The 16631-nt window shown below is 37.8% G+C and overlaps 1 protein-coding gene across 1 annotated transcript; it reads left to right on the forward strand.

Moving 5' to 3' along the window:
• Positions 1–7820: 7820 nt before the first annotated feature.
• On the forward strand, positions 7821–8996 carry LOC110925418 (F-box protein CPR1). The gene has a single exon (XM_022169374.2). It carries the CDS (start codon positions 7821–7823, stop codon positions 8994–8996), a length of 1176 nt encoding a protein of 391 aa, XP_022025066.2.
• The last annotated feature ends 7635 nt before the right edge of the window (positions 8997–16631 follow it).

A 16631-nucleotide genomic window follows, 5' to 3' on the forward strand; every position in this document is an offset into this window, starting at 1 on the left:
ATGGTAACTTTTGGTTCTGTTTCGTCAAGGTGGTCAACGAATCACATGTGATTCGTTGACTGTTGGGCTGATTATTGGGCTTTCTTCTGTTTCATCAGCCCACTTTCAGTTTCGTCAAGTTGTTCAGCCCATCTGCTATATAAGGCACAGGTATGTCACAGTTTAGTCTTAGAGATGAGAGAATACCCTTCAAGCTTGTAAACTGTGTTTGTATCAGTTTGTCATTCTCATCCAGTTAATCAAACGAGTGTGTTTCTTTGGTTAACCATTGTGTGTTACTTTGTTCTATGTTTGATTTGCTTAGTTAAGTGGATTCCGCACACTTAATTTTGTTTGCTATAAACAAGGCTTTGGTAGTGAAAATCGATCCTCCGATTTCGGGACCTACAACTACACACTCTACAGATGGATCATGGATGATGGTGATGGGTGTTGGTGTTGTAGTGGTGGTGGAGTGGTGGCAAAGTGGGAGAGTAGTGGTTTGCCAAGGGATGTCTTTTAAGTGAACCAAGAACCCCTATTTATAGACTGCACAGAACTCTGGCCACAGCCCCGTGCCTACTGAACACACCTGTTGGGATTGAACCCTACCAGAGGAACAGACAATATAAAGCCAAAACTGGATCAACTCAGTGGATTCAGAATAAGCAGATGCTGATATACATATCTCTCCCCTTGAAAGTGATTACAACAACTGATGACCTCCTATCTGCTGATCCTACTAAACTACTAACCACTAACTGCTGCTCAATCAAAGATCTGATGAAGACTCAAGTCCTGCTGATTCAATCTACTGCCTTGAGTCAAGCACTGCTGATCCGGATAAGTACTGCTGGGTTCACATCAGTAGAAGGTTGCAGCAGTTGTCCTAAAGTCTGTTTGTAATAAGAATGTATTAGCAGTAGTTAACACAAGCAGTGTCTGTATAGATCAGAGGTTAGAGTTTGTTAGGAGGTTAGATGTCACTTTCATGGTGACGTCAGCTAAAGATGCTCAGTAGTTTTCAAGTTCCTATAAATAGTACAGTACTTTGTACTGTTCTATTTAGCTCTTTACATCATTCGTCTTCTTTGCACGAACAAACTACTGAGCTCGGGCTGAGGGGGAGTTTGCATTCTTACATCTAATCATTGTAATCGTTGTTGAAATTAAATTCAATCTTTCGGTTCATTGTGTAAAAGATATTTGATTAAAGTATTACTCTCGTTTGATTGTATGCAAAGTTTGTTTCCATTTTAATTCCGCTGCACAACTCATCCATTTTCATCTTAATTTCAAACGTAAAATACAATCAAAAAGAAACTCAGATCCAACAATTGGTATCAGATCAAATTTCTTCGATCGTTTCGTTTCAAAAAAGACAAAATCGAAGCCCTCTACAAAACCCTCATCCCAATCGTCGAAAACTGCCTCTCAAAAGGCAACTTCCACAGAAATTCCATACAAAAAATCTCACAATCTCCTGGGTCTTCTGACAAAACTAGGAACCACCGATGTTTTCGACTCCATTATCACCATCATGGCAAAATCAAAGTACAAAACTTTGCTCACAGCCGACGCACCCATCTACTTGGCAACCCAAAGGGAGTTTTGGAAAAATGCAATCCTTGAAAAACAAGGAGATATTGTCACTGCAATCAAATCTTCCATAAAGGGTAAAGCTGTCCACATTACACCACAATCCATCTCAGAGGTCTTTCAACTCGACGACCAGGCAGGTAAAACTTCCTTCTTTAAAAACGAGTTGCACATTGACTTCATTGAAAGAGGGTATGAAGCCACAATGATGAAGAAACTAACCTTAGAAAAAGCTTATTTTCCTCCTGCACCAAGGTTTCTATTTCATACCCTCCTCCTATGTGTCTCTAATAAAACCACTTCTTTTAATGAGATCCCTATCAAGATTCAAAATCTGGGATATGCAATTTTTCAAGAAGAAAATTATAATTATTCTCGGGAAATCTTTAAAGATTTGGTTAATAATGTTGAAAGCAAATCATTCTTACTTTTTCCAAGGTTTTTAAACTATTATTTTCAAAAGAAATTCAGTAAGGATGATTTAGCTCTAATAAACCAAGGTGAAATAACTGCAATAAACTGCCTAACATCTGAAACTTTTTCACGAATGTTAGTACCTTGCAAAACACAAGCAGGGGTACTTGAGCAGAATTTAGCAGTAACCACTGCTCCTCAAGTATCTGCTGCGGAGCCTACTGCTCTAGGTGATCAAAGCAGCAGAACAACTGTTTTGAAGCCCACACCTATCAAACCCAAAAGGCCATCCAAAAAGAAAAATCAAACACCCCCCCAACCAAATCAAAACGACTACTCTGGCAGATAAGATACCAGAGTTAAGGCCTGTGATAACACAAATGTCACAAGAAACCACTGCTGCTTCTTCCTCACAGCAGTTGGTAAAAATATCTCAACCCTTAACCATAACTCCTCCTGCTTCTTCACAAAAAGAACAGGTTGTACACAAAGGGCCACCACATCATGATGCTCTGGAAACACTCGTTTCTATCATCCACAGCTCAATGCCCAGGGCAAATCTGCTTTCTACACCTACCATCACATCCACTATTCCACCAAAAACACAACTACTGTTGGATGCAATTGATTTGAACCAGGCATTACACAGTCCTTCTCAATCACCTGTCAATGAGAATATACCTCAACAAATGACTGAGCTTGTTGTATCATTCCTTGCTAACCCACCAACAAAACCTGAGGAGGTTACAGCCATTGAGTTACAAGTAACTCTTTGTGGTATTCCAAGTGAAGCAGCCACTACAACTGTTAAACCTACAGGTTTAGAGTTGGACAGTGGTTACATCAATAAGACTTCCTTGGAGGCAATTCCTTTCATAACACCTCTGCCAACCACCAGTGGATTTATTTATCCTACTGGCAACATCAAAATGTTGTCAAGTGTTGAAGGAAGAAGACCCCAGTACCAAGACAAAGGGGCATCAAAGGTTAAAGTTTGGAGTAAACTCCCTACTTCAACCACTGATAAAACCACTGTTAGTGGGAAATCAGATGATCCTATTAAATTAGGTGATGGTTTAAAGTACCAGGAATTGACGGATCATGTTGAAAAACTTGATAACTCTGTTGCAGAACTCAAAAGTATGCTACAACAGTTGTTACAAGTACAAAAGGTACAATCCACTGATGTTCCACCTCAAGCACTTGCTCTACAAAAGACACCTGCTACAAATGAGCTCTGGAATCTCTTTCAACCCTCTCTCCATCATCAAGCACAAATGGCAGCTCAGCAACATGAAAAACATGTTCAACAAATGAGAAATGCTATGGAGTCTAGGTTCAAAGACACTCAGGCTGATCTAAAGGCTCTCAGAACTCAAATCCTGCACTCCACTGGCACTGCTCCTCCACCAGTATTCTTTATTGATCAACTCCCTGAAGATAATGCCAAAAAGGGGGAGAAAATTCAGGAATGGAGAAGAAAAGGAATAACAGATGGTCTCTACCTCACACCAGAAAATTCAAATATGACCGAAAAGATTCCTTTGCCAGATGGGAGTAAGAAAATTGATGTGACTACAAATGCACTTGCAGAAGCACTTGCCTGTGTAAAAAGGGATAGAGAGGCTAAAAAGAAAGCCAGGGTGGATCATCCGGATCAGGGTACTTCAGGGTCAAGAGATGATGAAAATCTTTTTGATGAAAAGAATAAGGCCACTAGAAAAGAAAGGCTACCCAAATCCATTCTGGTCAGACGTTCAAAGTCTGCTCAGAAACCACCATCCAAAACAGCTATTGTAACTCATGTTGTGTCAACTACTGTTGGTACTTCAGTAGTTTCAACATCTGTTCCCACTTCAACACACACCACCTCAACACACACTACATCCACTGCCTTACCTCCATCATCACCAAAATCACTATCACCTCCTGCCAAAAGGCAGAAGACAGCAGTAGTTACAACTTCTGCTGTAAAGACAACAGTGGTTGGAACACCAGTTGTTTCAACAGTTGTTAGTCTATCACAAACCATTGCCACTTCAACCACCTTTCCATCCAAAACATCATCAGTCCCTCTTCAAACAAAGAGGAGAAGGCTAACTTCTAAAGATGATGTCACTACACCATCCCATATATCTTCAAATCCTTTAGCTCTTATCAAAATACCAAAACTTGTTCCACTTTCTTCTGTTCCAATGCACAAACCTTTACCTCCTGCAGGTGTTCAATTTCCTCTTGAACTAGATGCTGTCAGAGAAGAGATAAAATCCTTCTATACTGAGGATGACCCTGCCAAAAGGAGTTTGCCTTCAATCAAAGGATATCCCTGGCCCAAAAATATTGAAGAATATTTGAAGATAAAGGCCAAGCAAGCAGAGGATATCTCACAAAGAAACACACAAGGGAAATCTGACAGAGAAGTATCAAGTTACTACCAATATTTGCTCACACAAGTCAGTTCCCTGGAACGTTTTGCTAAAAATGTCAGTCAACAAATTTCGGAAAGAGCAGCTGAAACTCTGAAGAAAGACTACATTGAAAGCATTATGTTTTACAAGAAATACAAAGGAGAGAGACACATGTACAAAGAGTGGACTATCCCAGAGCTTGAAGCTGAATCAGCTAGAATTCAAGTAATGATAAAAAGGAAAGTCACTCACACTCCTCCTGATTGGGCAAAGTTCAAAAAGAATGAACTAGAAAGGCTGTTGGAACTAAAAACAATGAAAGAGGAACTGGTTGTTGCTGAATTTGGCACCAAAAGACAAGTGGCTAGATGGAAAGAAGATATGGCCAGGTCAACCTACAAAAGGTTGGAGGAACTAAGGAAGAAAGATCCAAAAATTCCTCAAAAACCTGACTACCCTGAAGCAGTGGTTTCAAAAGAACCATCAAAGCTGCAAATCAGGAGATCCACTGCTCCAGCTGGTAATGCCATCTACAAAAGAAGGACACAAAGCCAGTTAAGAGCTGAAGCTGCTCAAGATCTTCTTGCTGAAAAAGCTCTTTTAAAAGAAGGCTTGCTAAGAATGATCAAAAAAGAACTTGAACAAGAAAACACTGCTACCACTGCTCAGCCAGTGATGAACAGGCCAGCCTCACCAAATACTTCAGCAAATAAACATCTCCCAAGAAACCCACCAGGCTCAAAAATACAAAAGTGGGCAACTGACAAACAGACCCGCGTATTGACTTTGCTCAGGTCTGGTGGCGAAGTGAAGATAATATCAAGGGAACAAGCTCTTGGCCTGAGTCTTGAAGATTTGCAGGATCTCCTTGATCTTCCACTTAGCAGGGATGATGAAGATGCAGATGCCCTTAACTTTGAATTGCAATTTAAAGGACAAATAAGGGAACTGTTGATGAGGAAATAAAATAATCCACAAATAATGAAGAGTTTTGGCATTATCTGTTCCAGGGGGAGATTGTTGGGATTGAACCCTACCAGAGGAACAGATAATATAAAGCCAAAACTGGATCAGCTCAGTGGATTCAGAATAAGCAGATGCTGATATACATATCTCTCCCCTTGAAAGTGATTACAACAACTGATGACCTCCTATCTGCTGATCCTACTAAACTACTGACCACTAACTGCTGCTCAATCAAAGATCTGATGAAGAGTCAAGTCCTGTTGATTCAATCTACTGCCTTGAGTCAAGCACTGCTGATCCGGACAAGTACTGCTGGGTTCACAGCAGTAGAAGGTTGCAGCAGTTGTCCTAAAGTCTGTTTGTAATAAGAATGTATTAGCAGTAGTTAACACAAGCAGTGTCTGTATAGATCAGAGGTTAGAGTTTGTTAGGAGGTTAGATGTCACCTTCATGGTGACGTCAGCTAAAGATGCTCAGTAGTTTGCAAGTGCCTATAAATAGTACAATACTTTGTACTGTTCTATTTAGCTCTTTACATCATTCGTCTTCTTTGCACGAACAAACTACTGAGCTCGGGCTGAGGGGGAGTTTGCATTCTTACATCTAATCATTTTAATCGTTGTTGAAATTAAATTCAATCTTTCGGTTCATTATGTAAAAGATGTTTGATTAAAGTATTACTCTCGTTTGTTTGATTGTATGCAAAGTTTGTTTCCATTTTAATTCCGCTGCACAACTCATCCATTTTCATCTTAATTTCAAACGTAAAATACAATTAAAAAGAAACTCAGATCCAACAATACCCCATGGCCAGCCCTTTTCTCTTTCTTCATTAATTGCAAGTGTCAGCATAGGGCCAACACGGCGCCATGTCTCATGGGCACGGCCCCGTGGTCAACTTCGTATCTGTACTATCAAGATTTGGCAAGATTCTGCATATCTTTGTGTTGACTACGCCCCGTAGTGAGCTGTGCACGGTCCCGTGCTCGCAGGCTTTGTCTTCTTGTGTCAGGGCTGACCACACCCCGTGGTGAGCTGACCACGTCCCGTGGTGAGCTGGGCACGCCCCATGGTGAGCTGGGCACAGCCCCGCGGTCAACTTTTGTCTTCTTTTTTTTGCTTTGAGAGATGCTGCCGAGTGGTCAGGCATGTCACGTTATTCCTTATTCTTGTATTTATATTGGTATTTGGCTGCTTATTTGTTTGTTTTGTTCTTTTAAGCTCATTTGATCCTGTAAATTCAAAAGGAAGAAATAAACGTGCTTTTTCCAACATTAGTACTAAAAAATGGTTAGTTGTAAGTCTCATTTGATGTACTTTATATGTTGCATTTTTGCACACATCAGGTTCCGGTATCTGTATTCATCTTTATGGTTTCTAATTTCTATAATTTTTTCGTTTATACAACTCGGTCTGCAATAATAAATAAATATCAGTGCTACTGATGGATACCTTTCTAACAACGTATCGTACCGGCACTGCAAAGAACCGAACTGATACTCATCAAATGCCTACGGTAACATACCGCCACCAATGTCACATTAAAAATCACACCCATAAGATAAATATCTCTTTGGTTTATAGATCTGTATAAACTTCACACATTAAATTGTACGAGATAAACAAAATATTACAACAAATACACAATTGTACATTTTACTCTTCATACGTGTCAAAAAATAATAATACAAGAATAGTTTCATGTATGAATGAAAATCTAAGCAGACATTTAACGTGATCTTTAAGTTAAAGTTGATACACCACATTATGTGTTTCATTTTTCTTACATGAATAAATATGTATCATTAGCGTGAGATTAACTTGGGACCACTAAAAGAACTGAAAAAAATGCATTTAACATGTTAAATATATTTTAAAATATAAAATAATACGTTAAAAATCAATTTTGCGCTTTTTGATATAAAATTTTGTAGAAGCTAATCCAATAAAAAAATCAGTTTTTAATACTTTTTTAAACCTTTTTTAACTATGTTTTTTGTATATTTTTAGTTTTTGAATTTTGTATATTAAATTTTTTTATTAAAAAACCGCCGATTGTTTTCTTTAAAAAATTGATTTTTAACATATTAAATTGAATTTTTAACGTATTATTTGCTTAATCTTCCACTTTTTTAGTGTTAGACTCCCCTAATCACTATCTTACGTAATATAAATTTTTTCTTACATTCATCAATTATTTCTTACATTAAAAATGTCCATCACATAAATCACAAAAACATCACCTCATAAAACTCATATTAAAAGATCATAAAAAAAAAACCCTCACTTAAAAGTCCACGCAATAAAAAGAAAAAAAAATTATTTAGTGTTACCCAAGTAAGACTCCCCTTGTTCTTTGATATTATCATTTTATGTCCTCCTCCTGCTCCCCGAGAGGCAGCTACCAAAAGAAAACTGGCGACTATGGACAAACTCCCAAAACAGCCGACAACCATGGAAAAACTCCCGGAGGAACTTCTATCCGACATTCTGATCCGATTACCGGCCAAACAACTTGCTCAATTTAGGTGCGTCTCTAAGCCCATGAATGCACTTTTATCTCAACCATCTTTCATAAAATCACACCTCCATCGTTCCATCCACAACAACGATGAAATGTTCATGGTCTTCTACAGTGAGCTCTGTCTTGACGGTGAGATACCAATCATTGCACACCCCTCTCACTCTCCTGATATCGAAAACCCTAATTTCATTAACTTACCAGCAAGTTTAACTATCCCACCTGGATATACCCACAGTAGTATTCTTGGTTCTCTTAATGGCTTGATATGTTTTGCTATATGGCCTATTGATATTGTATTCGTTTGTGATCCTATCATTTGCATTTGGAACCCTTCTCTAAATGCCTTAAGGATTCTTCCTCCATATACCATCCCAGCCTCCCTTGGTTTTGAGGGTATCGATCTTCACATTCGGTTTGGGTACGATCCTGAAACTGATGATTACAAAGTTGTTAAGTTTTCTCGTTTATTTCAACGGCCAGCTACTGCGTTTGAAAGCTACTTTAAAGAGTGGTTACAAGTGGAAGTGTATAGCATGAGAAAAGGCTCCTGGAAGTTGATCAATGACAGGTTTCCTTCTCATGTGGATTGGATTTCTGACTTTGCCGGTCTTTCTATTATTGGGAGTGATGGGCATGATGGCCATATTCATTGGCTTTGTGAACTTAATGGCAAAATAACTAAGCACGCGATAGTAGCATTTGATTTGGCTACTGAGACATTCGGTGAGATACCTCTTCCAGATTCTATACCACAGTATAAGAAGGACCGGACGAAGCTTTTGGGACATTTGTCTGGAAATCTTTGTGTGATGTCATACATGGAAGATGGCAACATGGAGGTGTGGGTGATGAATGAATACGGGGTGGCTGAATCATGGGTGAAACACCATGTATTTTCCCAGTTTAGTGGTAATATAGTTCCCCTTGGATTCATATTAAATAAGGAGTTCCTTCTACAAGGTGATAAGAACCGTCTAGCTTTGTATGATCAAATTGCTGCCAAGGTTAAGTCCTTGGAGGTAATTGCTACTTCAAGGTTTGGTTTTGACAGGGTCAAAATCGTTTCTTATGTTGACAGTCTTGTTTGGATAGCACCTGCTAATTAGATTGGATCAACGGTTGCAGCATATGTTCATTTAACGTTTCAATAAAGTCCTCACAGGAAGGTGATATGTCAATAAGGTCTCGAGAAGCAAGATTTGGCCTCGTTATTAATACATCTTTCTGTTACAACCGTTATGCATTAGTTATACTATGTGTGTTTCATAATTAAGCTTGGATCAAGTATCAAATGTTGTTCCTTAATTACATAAAGATTCTCTATTGTTAGCATATGTGATGTGTTTGATATTCTGGTTTAGTTTTCTTTTCTGCTTCTATATCTATGACATTGGTGGTGCAGGTTTATATCTTTTGTAACTCTTTCCGCTAAAAAGTTGGCAAGTGTTTGGTTTTATGATCTTTAAGGATCATGTGTTTATTCTACATTCAGGTTAGGGTTATGGTATCCCAGGGGCGGTTCTTAGTGGAGAGGTGGCAGGGCCACGGCCCTGGCAAGTTTTTCGGCCGTAGTGCTAATTTTCCGCATTTCGATCGAAATTTTGTATATATACTATGTTCGGCCCTGGCAAGTTTTTCGGCCGTAGTGCTAATTTTAGTGTCCGTGTCTTTCGGCCCTAGCAGGTTGAACGGGCAAGATCCGCCACTGTGGTATCCTGTTAGACCTTCTCATCCAGAACAGTTTTATATACTAGCTCGTGGGTTATTAGCTTGGTTCAATTAAGGTCTGCAAGGAACCCCCTAATGATGTTGCAATTGATATGGTATTATGACTTTGTAACACTCACTAGTTTCTATAAACAATCATAATGAAAACACTGTCAGTTTCTCCATGAAAACACAAAATTGGTTCTCCTACTTTCTAGATTCATTCATTAAGCATACATTTACTCACTCTTAGTACCCAAGCTGTTTTTAGAGTAAGGATGATATGGTGTTCTTCTGTCACAAATCTTCGTTTTTAAGAAAAATCATTATTTAGTAACGTCCCCAATCCGTTCTAGGGAAAATCATTTCTTAGATCATGTCTCATCAATCAGTTATAAATAGTTCTCAGAGATCTTTTTAGCATTTCAAAATTCGCTTTGGCCCCCAACGGAAGTTATTTTCCTATAACTGTTTTTGGTAAAAGGCCCTTGAAACTCTTATGTTCCTGCACAAAACGGCGCTAATGGAAACCGTGCATGCTGACCCCTCTTAACATATTTAGTGCTGGCCAACCTAACATTTATAGCAAAATTTTAATCATGATATCATCGTACTTCAAGTATTTTAGTTATTAGTTAAAGATTGGAATGTGGCCGATTCTTTCACCAAGTCAACTGCTTTCATGAGAATTATGATAGCTCGATTTCAAGTCAATTTCAGATTAGTAAGTGGATCTATGGTTCTATCCAAGAGCTCATCTATCATCAAAATCTGATATTTTTTTTTTGGCTTAACTAACTGTAGTAGCATCTCTCGCATTCATTACTGTATAATTTTAACTTTCTAGACATGTGAGTACAAATCAGCTGGAGCTGTCAAAATACAATGGCATGCTCATGTTCACATGTAAGGGTGTTCCCCAAATTTTCCTACTATGTGTTTCTTTTTCATTCCAAATCTTAATACTAAAGTTAATGGGATATAAAATGTGAAAAAGAAATAAGAGGCAAGACAGATTTATCTACATGCATATTATATATATGTTTCTTAGTTGGGCTGAGGTAAAGCATCACTGTTTAGTGGATTACAGAAGGCTCTCAATTATAAGCATGTTGTGTTTTAGTGTGATTTTGTCTCTCTGTATTTCAGTTTTTGTAATTATTGTTCTTCCCATTGATCACAATCAAGTGAAGTACTTTTTCGGCATTCAAGGGTTCAGTAATTATTAGCATTCTAATTGTTGTTATTTCATGTCTTATTCTAGAGATTTTCCAGCTGTTTTTCACTGAGACCAATGTACATTCATCAATCTTGGTAAAACATGACTGCACCTTGTATTGTTGTCCCGAACAGTACTCAATCTGTTTCAAAAATGTGATCTGATATCTCCGTCTCTCAAGTTGTTGGGTCATTTTTTCTTAAAAGTATCAAGCAAAATGGTGGATATCCAATACGAGCTGCTAGATTAGCAAAATGGTGAGTGTGAGGTGTGGGTAATGGAAGAATATAGGGCGGCTGAATCTTGGGGGAAACCCTCCGTGTTTCAATCCGGTAATATAATTTGAAACGGATTCACTTTAAAAAATGAGTTATGGTTTCCATCTAGCTTTCTACAATAGAATTGCAGCCAAGGTTATTTTTTTAAAAATAAAATTGGCATAGAGGACATTATGACAGTGCATTATTTGTTTGCTGTGAATTTAAGTATTGGTCCTAGTGAAAACATGAGCTGTCAAAACAGGCTACAAGAGGCAAAACATGAGATCTACTTATTATATCTTTTGTTACTATTAGATTATACTATATATTTAGGTGTTTCTTAATTAGGATAAGCAGAAGTACTAATTTTCAGTGCATTATATCTAGACTTTCTGAAGTAAACATGATGAGTTCGACATTGTGTTGTCAGTTTGCTTTTGTGGTGTTGGTTCATGTCTAAATTAAGTTTTTCGTGTTTATGGTCTCTGTTTATAGTCTTCCCGTAAAAACCTAAAAAACTTTTAGCTTTATGATCATAAATATGGATTGTATTATTTTCTTGAACTTGATGATTGTGGATTTGAATCACAACGATCTTGTGTTCTGGAATCCTAAACATTCTAAATTAAAGAGAGGTTTCTATTTTGAATAAATACTTGTACAAGTGGTCTTTTGGAATCCTTTGTCCGTGGTAACAAATCTCCCAACATATATACACTATGCCCTATACATATAATGTTTTTCGCTTGAACTTATTGGGAGTTTTTGCCTGGAAATTATGGTTAAAACACCATGTTTATTTCACAATTAACTAGTAGTATACATAGTCTATTTGGATTCATAGTTAGTATTGTGTTTCCTCCTTGGACTGAACTTTAAGAATTGTTGAGCTCACTACCAATTACAACCAAAATTTGGGTTCATCCATTGTTGATTTACGATCTTGTGTAGATTTCAAATTGGATATACGACTTTGAGGTGTGGGTGATGGATGAATATGGGGTGGAATCTTGAATGAATAAGAAGGTTTTTCGGCAAGGTTATAACTGTCTAGCTTTGTATGATCAAGATGCTGCCAACGTTAAATTCTTCAAGGATATGGTAATTCCTAGATATCCTATGACAGGGTCAAAATTGTTCCTTATGTCGACAGTCATGTTTGGATAACACCTGTTAATTAGAGTGGGCCAACTGTTGCAGCATATGTTCAAGTATCAGTTATACATGTTTCTAAGCTAGGCTTAAGTCAGGTATCACCTGTTATTGCCTTAATTACATATGAATTCTCTATTTGCATATATGATTTGGTTCATTTTGCTATTCTGCTTCTATATATGTAGCGTAGAGAGGTTGTTCCTTGAACATATCCAGGAATCCTCTAATTCTCTATTAGCATAAACGATTTGGTTCAACTGGTTGTCCTTTAATTTCAAATTAAATAATTTCAAATTAAATGAACTGGTGTTGCATGTTTTTTTTTTTTTTTTGTAAGTCCTTCCACAAACGAAAATTGCAAGTGTCTAGCGATCTTGTCTATTCTACATTCAGGTTTGTGTTCTCATAAACCTATTAAATCTGAATCAATTTAGTATGCCAAATGGCCATATTCCCTGTCTTTCTTACACGGTGGTTGGTGGTTAATGGTGGGGGAAAGGAGGGGGTGGGTGGGGTTGGGGTGAGGTGATGTTGTTTTGTTTCAATATAGTGGAGAAGATGAAGGGTGAATTTGTCATTTCACATTCACTTAACGGAGAAAACTAACTGTCATCCACTCCAGGGACTATCTGAGTAACAAACTGTCAAACCACAGGGAGCACTGGTGTAAGTTACAAAAGTTGAGGACTATAGGTGTTATTTTGCAAAACCACAGGGACTATCCGTGCATTTTACTCTATACTATACTATACTATACTATACTATACTATACTATACTATACTATACTATACTATACTATACTATACTATACTATACTATACTATACTATACTATACTATACTATACTATACTATACTATACTATACTATACTATACTATACTATACTATACTATACTATACTATACTATACTATACTATACTATACTATACTATACTATACTATACTATACTATACTATACTATACTATACATACTATACTATACTATACTATACTATACTATACTATACTATACTATACTATACTATACTATACTATACTATACTATACTATACTATACTATACTATACTATACTATACTATACTATACTATACTATACTATACTATACTATACTATACTATACTATACTATACTATACTATACTATACTATACTATACTATACTATACTATACTATACTATACTATACTATACTATACTATACTATACTATACTATACTATACTATACTATACTATACTATACTATACTATACTATACTATACTATACTATACTATACTATACTACATTACATTACATTACATTACATTTACATTATTTTTTTATTTTTTTATTTTATATATATTTTTAAGGGTCATGAATAGTAACATGACTCTTATTTTTTAATGATTATTTTTAAATCATTTTTACCTTTTTTTTTTTTCAAATTATATCACTACAGAGAAATTCAAGTATTAGCGGTGACACTTTTAGCGGCAACATCTAAAAAGTCGCCGCTAAAAGTCTTGATCCAGGACATGGGCTTCGCAATTGATCTGGGCCGTTGTTTGCTTAATTGATCGAAGGACTAGGGTTTATCCCTGAGTAAAACATGTGTAAAAAGCTCACACAACCCGTTTAGCGGCATTTTTCCCTGTCGCACCGTTGCACAACCTTGAGTCTGTCGGAGCAATATCGCACCGCCGCACCGCCTTCACTCTCCGGAGCACCTCCATCTCGCCTGATTCTCCGACACCACTTCGAAAACAGTATGAATATTCCAAATTGCTTTGTAATTTTAGTTGTTATGTTAGTAATTTGAGTAGATCTGTTGTTGATTTCATGATGTTTGACTGTTTTTAGTCAAATACAAGTATGGTTAGGGTTGCAGGTCTGGGTGCGGGTTGGGTTGGGCTTTTTTTGCAGAACACAAGGGTTGGGTTAGGCTATTTATACATGGCAGTAGATGTATTTCCAGTAGTACCTAAGAGTAGTTTAGATTAGGAGAAGTAGAAGTGCACAAATCGGGTTTTTGGCTCAAACTGGTTCAGTTGAAACCTTGTGGGGTTAGCTGAAAGGAGTCAAACCCGGTTTTTAGTGAAATAGGTTGGGGTTCAGACCTGGCTTTTTAGGGTACTGGTTTGGTTCGGGTTTGACCGGCTTGAGCGATCACAGAAGTCGTCGCTAAAAAGTTAAAAGAATTAGCGGCGATAAGTACTATTAGCGGCGACATGACAAGCATTAGTGATGGTTCATTAGCGGCGACTCATTATCGGCCACAAGTCGCCGCTGATACTTTTAGCGGCGACAATTGGGAGTATTAGCGGCGACAAAAGTCGCTGCTATTGCGAGAATTCTTTGTAGTGTATGTACTTTACGATAATTTTTTTTGTTATCTTTGTTGGTGCACTTGTGTCTGTACTTTGTCTGTATTCAGTCACGATGTAATACGATGTCTTAATCAGTCTTGTAAGTTTGACCAAGTCAACCGTCCTCCTGGTTTGACTTGGCCAAACAGTCAAAACATGAATGGAACTTGTCTGGGTCGAAGGCTCAGCCATCGAAGGATGTTTGATATCCTTCGATAGGCTCGAAAGATATCCCACGAAGGATTGTTTCTATCATTCGAGGAGATCGAAAGATGGACCATTCGATAGATGAAATTGGACCTCGAAGGATACCATCCTTCGAGGTGCATATCTGATCCTTCGACAGGTTTAGCATCGATAGATGATCCTTCGATCATCTATCTGATCCTTCGACCAGAGAGTGCATGTTTCGGGTATATATACCCAGGTAGTGTGTTCACAGTTAGACACAGACACCAGACAGAAAGATACATTCGAGAGCTTGAGAGCATTCTGTCAAAATACACACACACACTTTTAGAGTTTATAGAATACATCTGTAAACATTGTGCTTGTAACCGGAACCTTCATTGCATTAATACAAGTTGTGTTAATCGGTGAATCTTTGTTTGTTGTGTTTATACTTGCTACTAACTCGGTTTGCACTCTAGCTTGGATTCCGCACTCGCTAGTGTGTTTCACATAACAAGGATTAGGTTCGTCATCCTCCGAGAGGGACCTACAAGTGGTATCAGAGCTTTGGCTCTTTTCCTTGTTAAAACCGAGTTTTTACAAGTCTTGGTGTGTTTGGACACTTGGTTTAGCACCCGTTTTTGGTGGTTTTCTTGCATTTTTAAACATAAAAACGTGTTCTAAACTAACCAGGAGTGTTCAAGAGCGGGTTGGGTAACTTAAAACTTGTGTTTAAGAATTTTTGGTGATTTCCGGCCAAATTCCGGTGTGTTCCGGTGACCGGACGTTCTGCATAAGATTTGCCATTTTGGGCATATTTTATTTTGAAAATCTGAGTTGGTAGAGAAAGTACAGTCTGATCATACTCTTTTGCCGAAAGTTGACTCTACCAACCCATCACCTTTTTCACCTACCCGTCAACAGTGTGTCAGTTGTGTCAGTTGCGTTCGAAAGATACCCTTCGACATCGAAAGACCATCTTTCGATCAAAGACAGCTCGATAGATAAGAATCTTTCGAACAGTCTTTCGAAGTCTGAGGATTATCCTTCGATCAAGGGAATCTATTCGAAGGATAGTTATTCGAAAGATAAGGACCTATATTCGAAAGATAAGGATCTTTCAAATTGTGAATCGTTCGAATTTGTGAATCTTTCGAAAACATTGTTCGAGATTCAACAGTGATCTTTCGAACATTGTTGATCCTTCGAACAAGATTTGATCCTTCGATTGTGGTCTATTTTGTTTAACAAGTTGCTGTTTTTCAGATCTTTCGAGCTTGGATCTTTCGGGTGTTTTGTCATCTTTCGAAATATTGTTATAGAATTTATTTTTCTGATCAAAGATGAATCCAAGTTGGTGGGGAAATCCGGCTCCTGACAGTGGAAAGTACATGAACACCAGTCAATCTCCATCATGGGCCGAATCTCCGGTATCTACATCCTCACAAGCAAATGCCACTCCTGCCGGTCAATGGGCATTTGTTTCAAATCAAACTCCGAGTATTCAAAGTATTCTCCTAAGTGAAAGCGAAACCGGAAGTTTGAACCGACCTCCAAAGTTGATGCATCTAAATGAATATCCGGGATGGGTTGATCGATTCCGTACATACATTCTTGGTCAAAACACAGAATTGTGGATGCGTTTCACTACGGAATTCGATCAAGCTATAGAGGTTGCTGCTTCGTCGACTGCTACATTTGCCGATCTTCCTGATGATCAAAAGAAGACGTATGATTTGGAAAAGAAAGCATACGCTATTCTTACCCAGGCATTAAGCAAAGATATTTATCATCAGTTTGTCAGTTTCAAGACTACGAAGAAGCTGTGGGAAGCGTTGAAAACAAGAGGGGTAGGTAATGAAGCCACACGTCAACTTCG

The sequence above is a fragment of the Helianthus annuus genome, chromosome 17, assembly GCF_002127325.2.
Source record: "Helianthus annuus cultivar XRQ/B chromosome 17, HanXRQr2.0-SUNRISE, whole genome shotgun sequence".
In the NCBI taxonomy this organism is placed as follows: domain Eukaryota; kingdom Viridiplantae; phylum Streptophyta; class Magnoliopsida; order Asterales; family Asteraceae; genus Helianthus; species Helianthus annuus.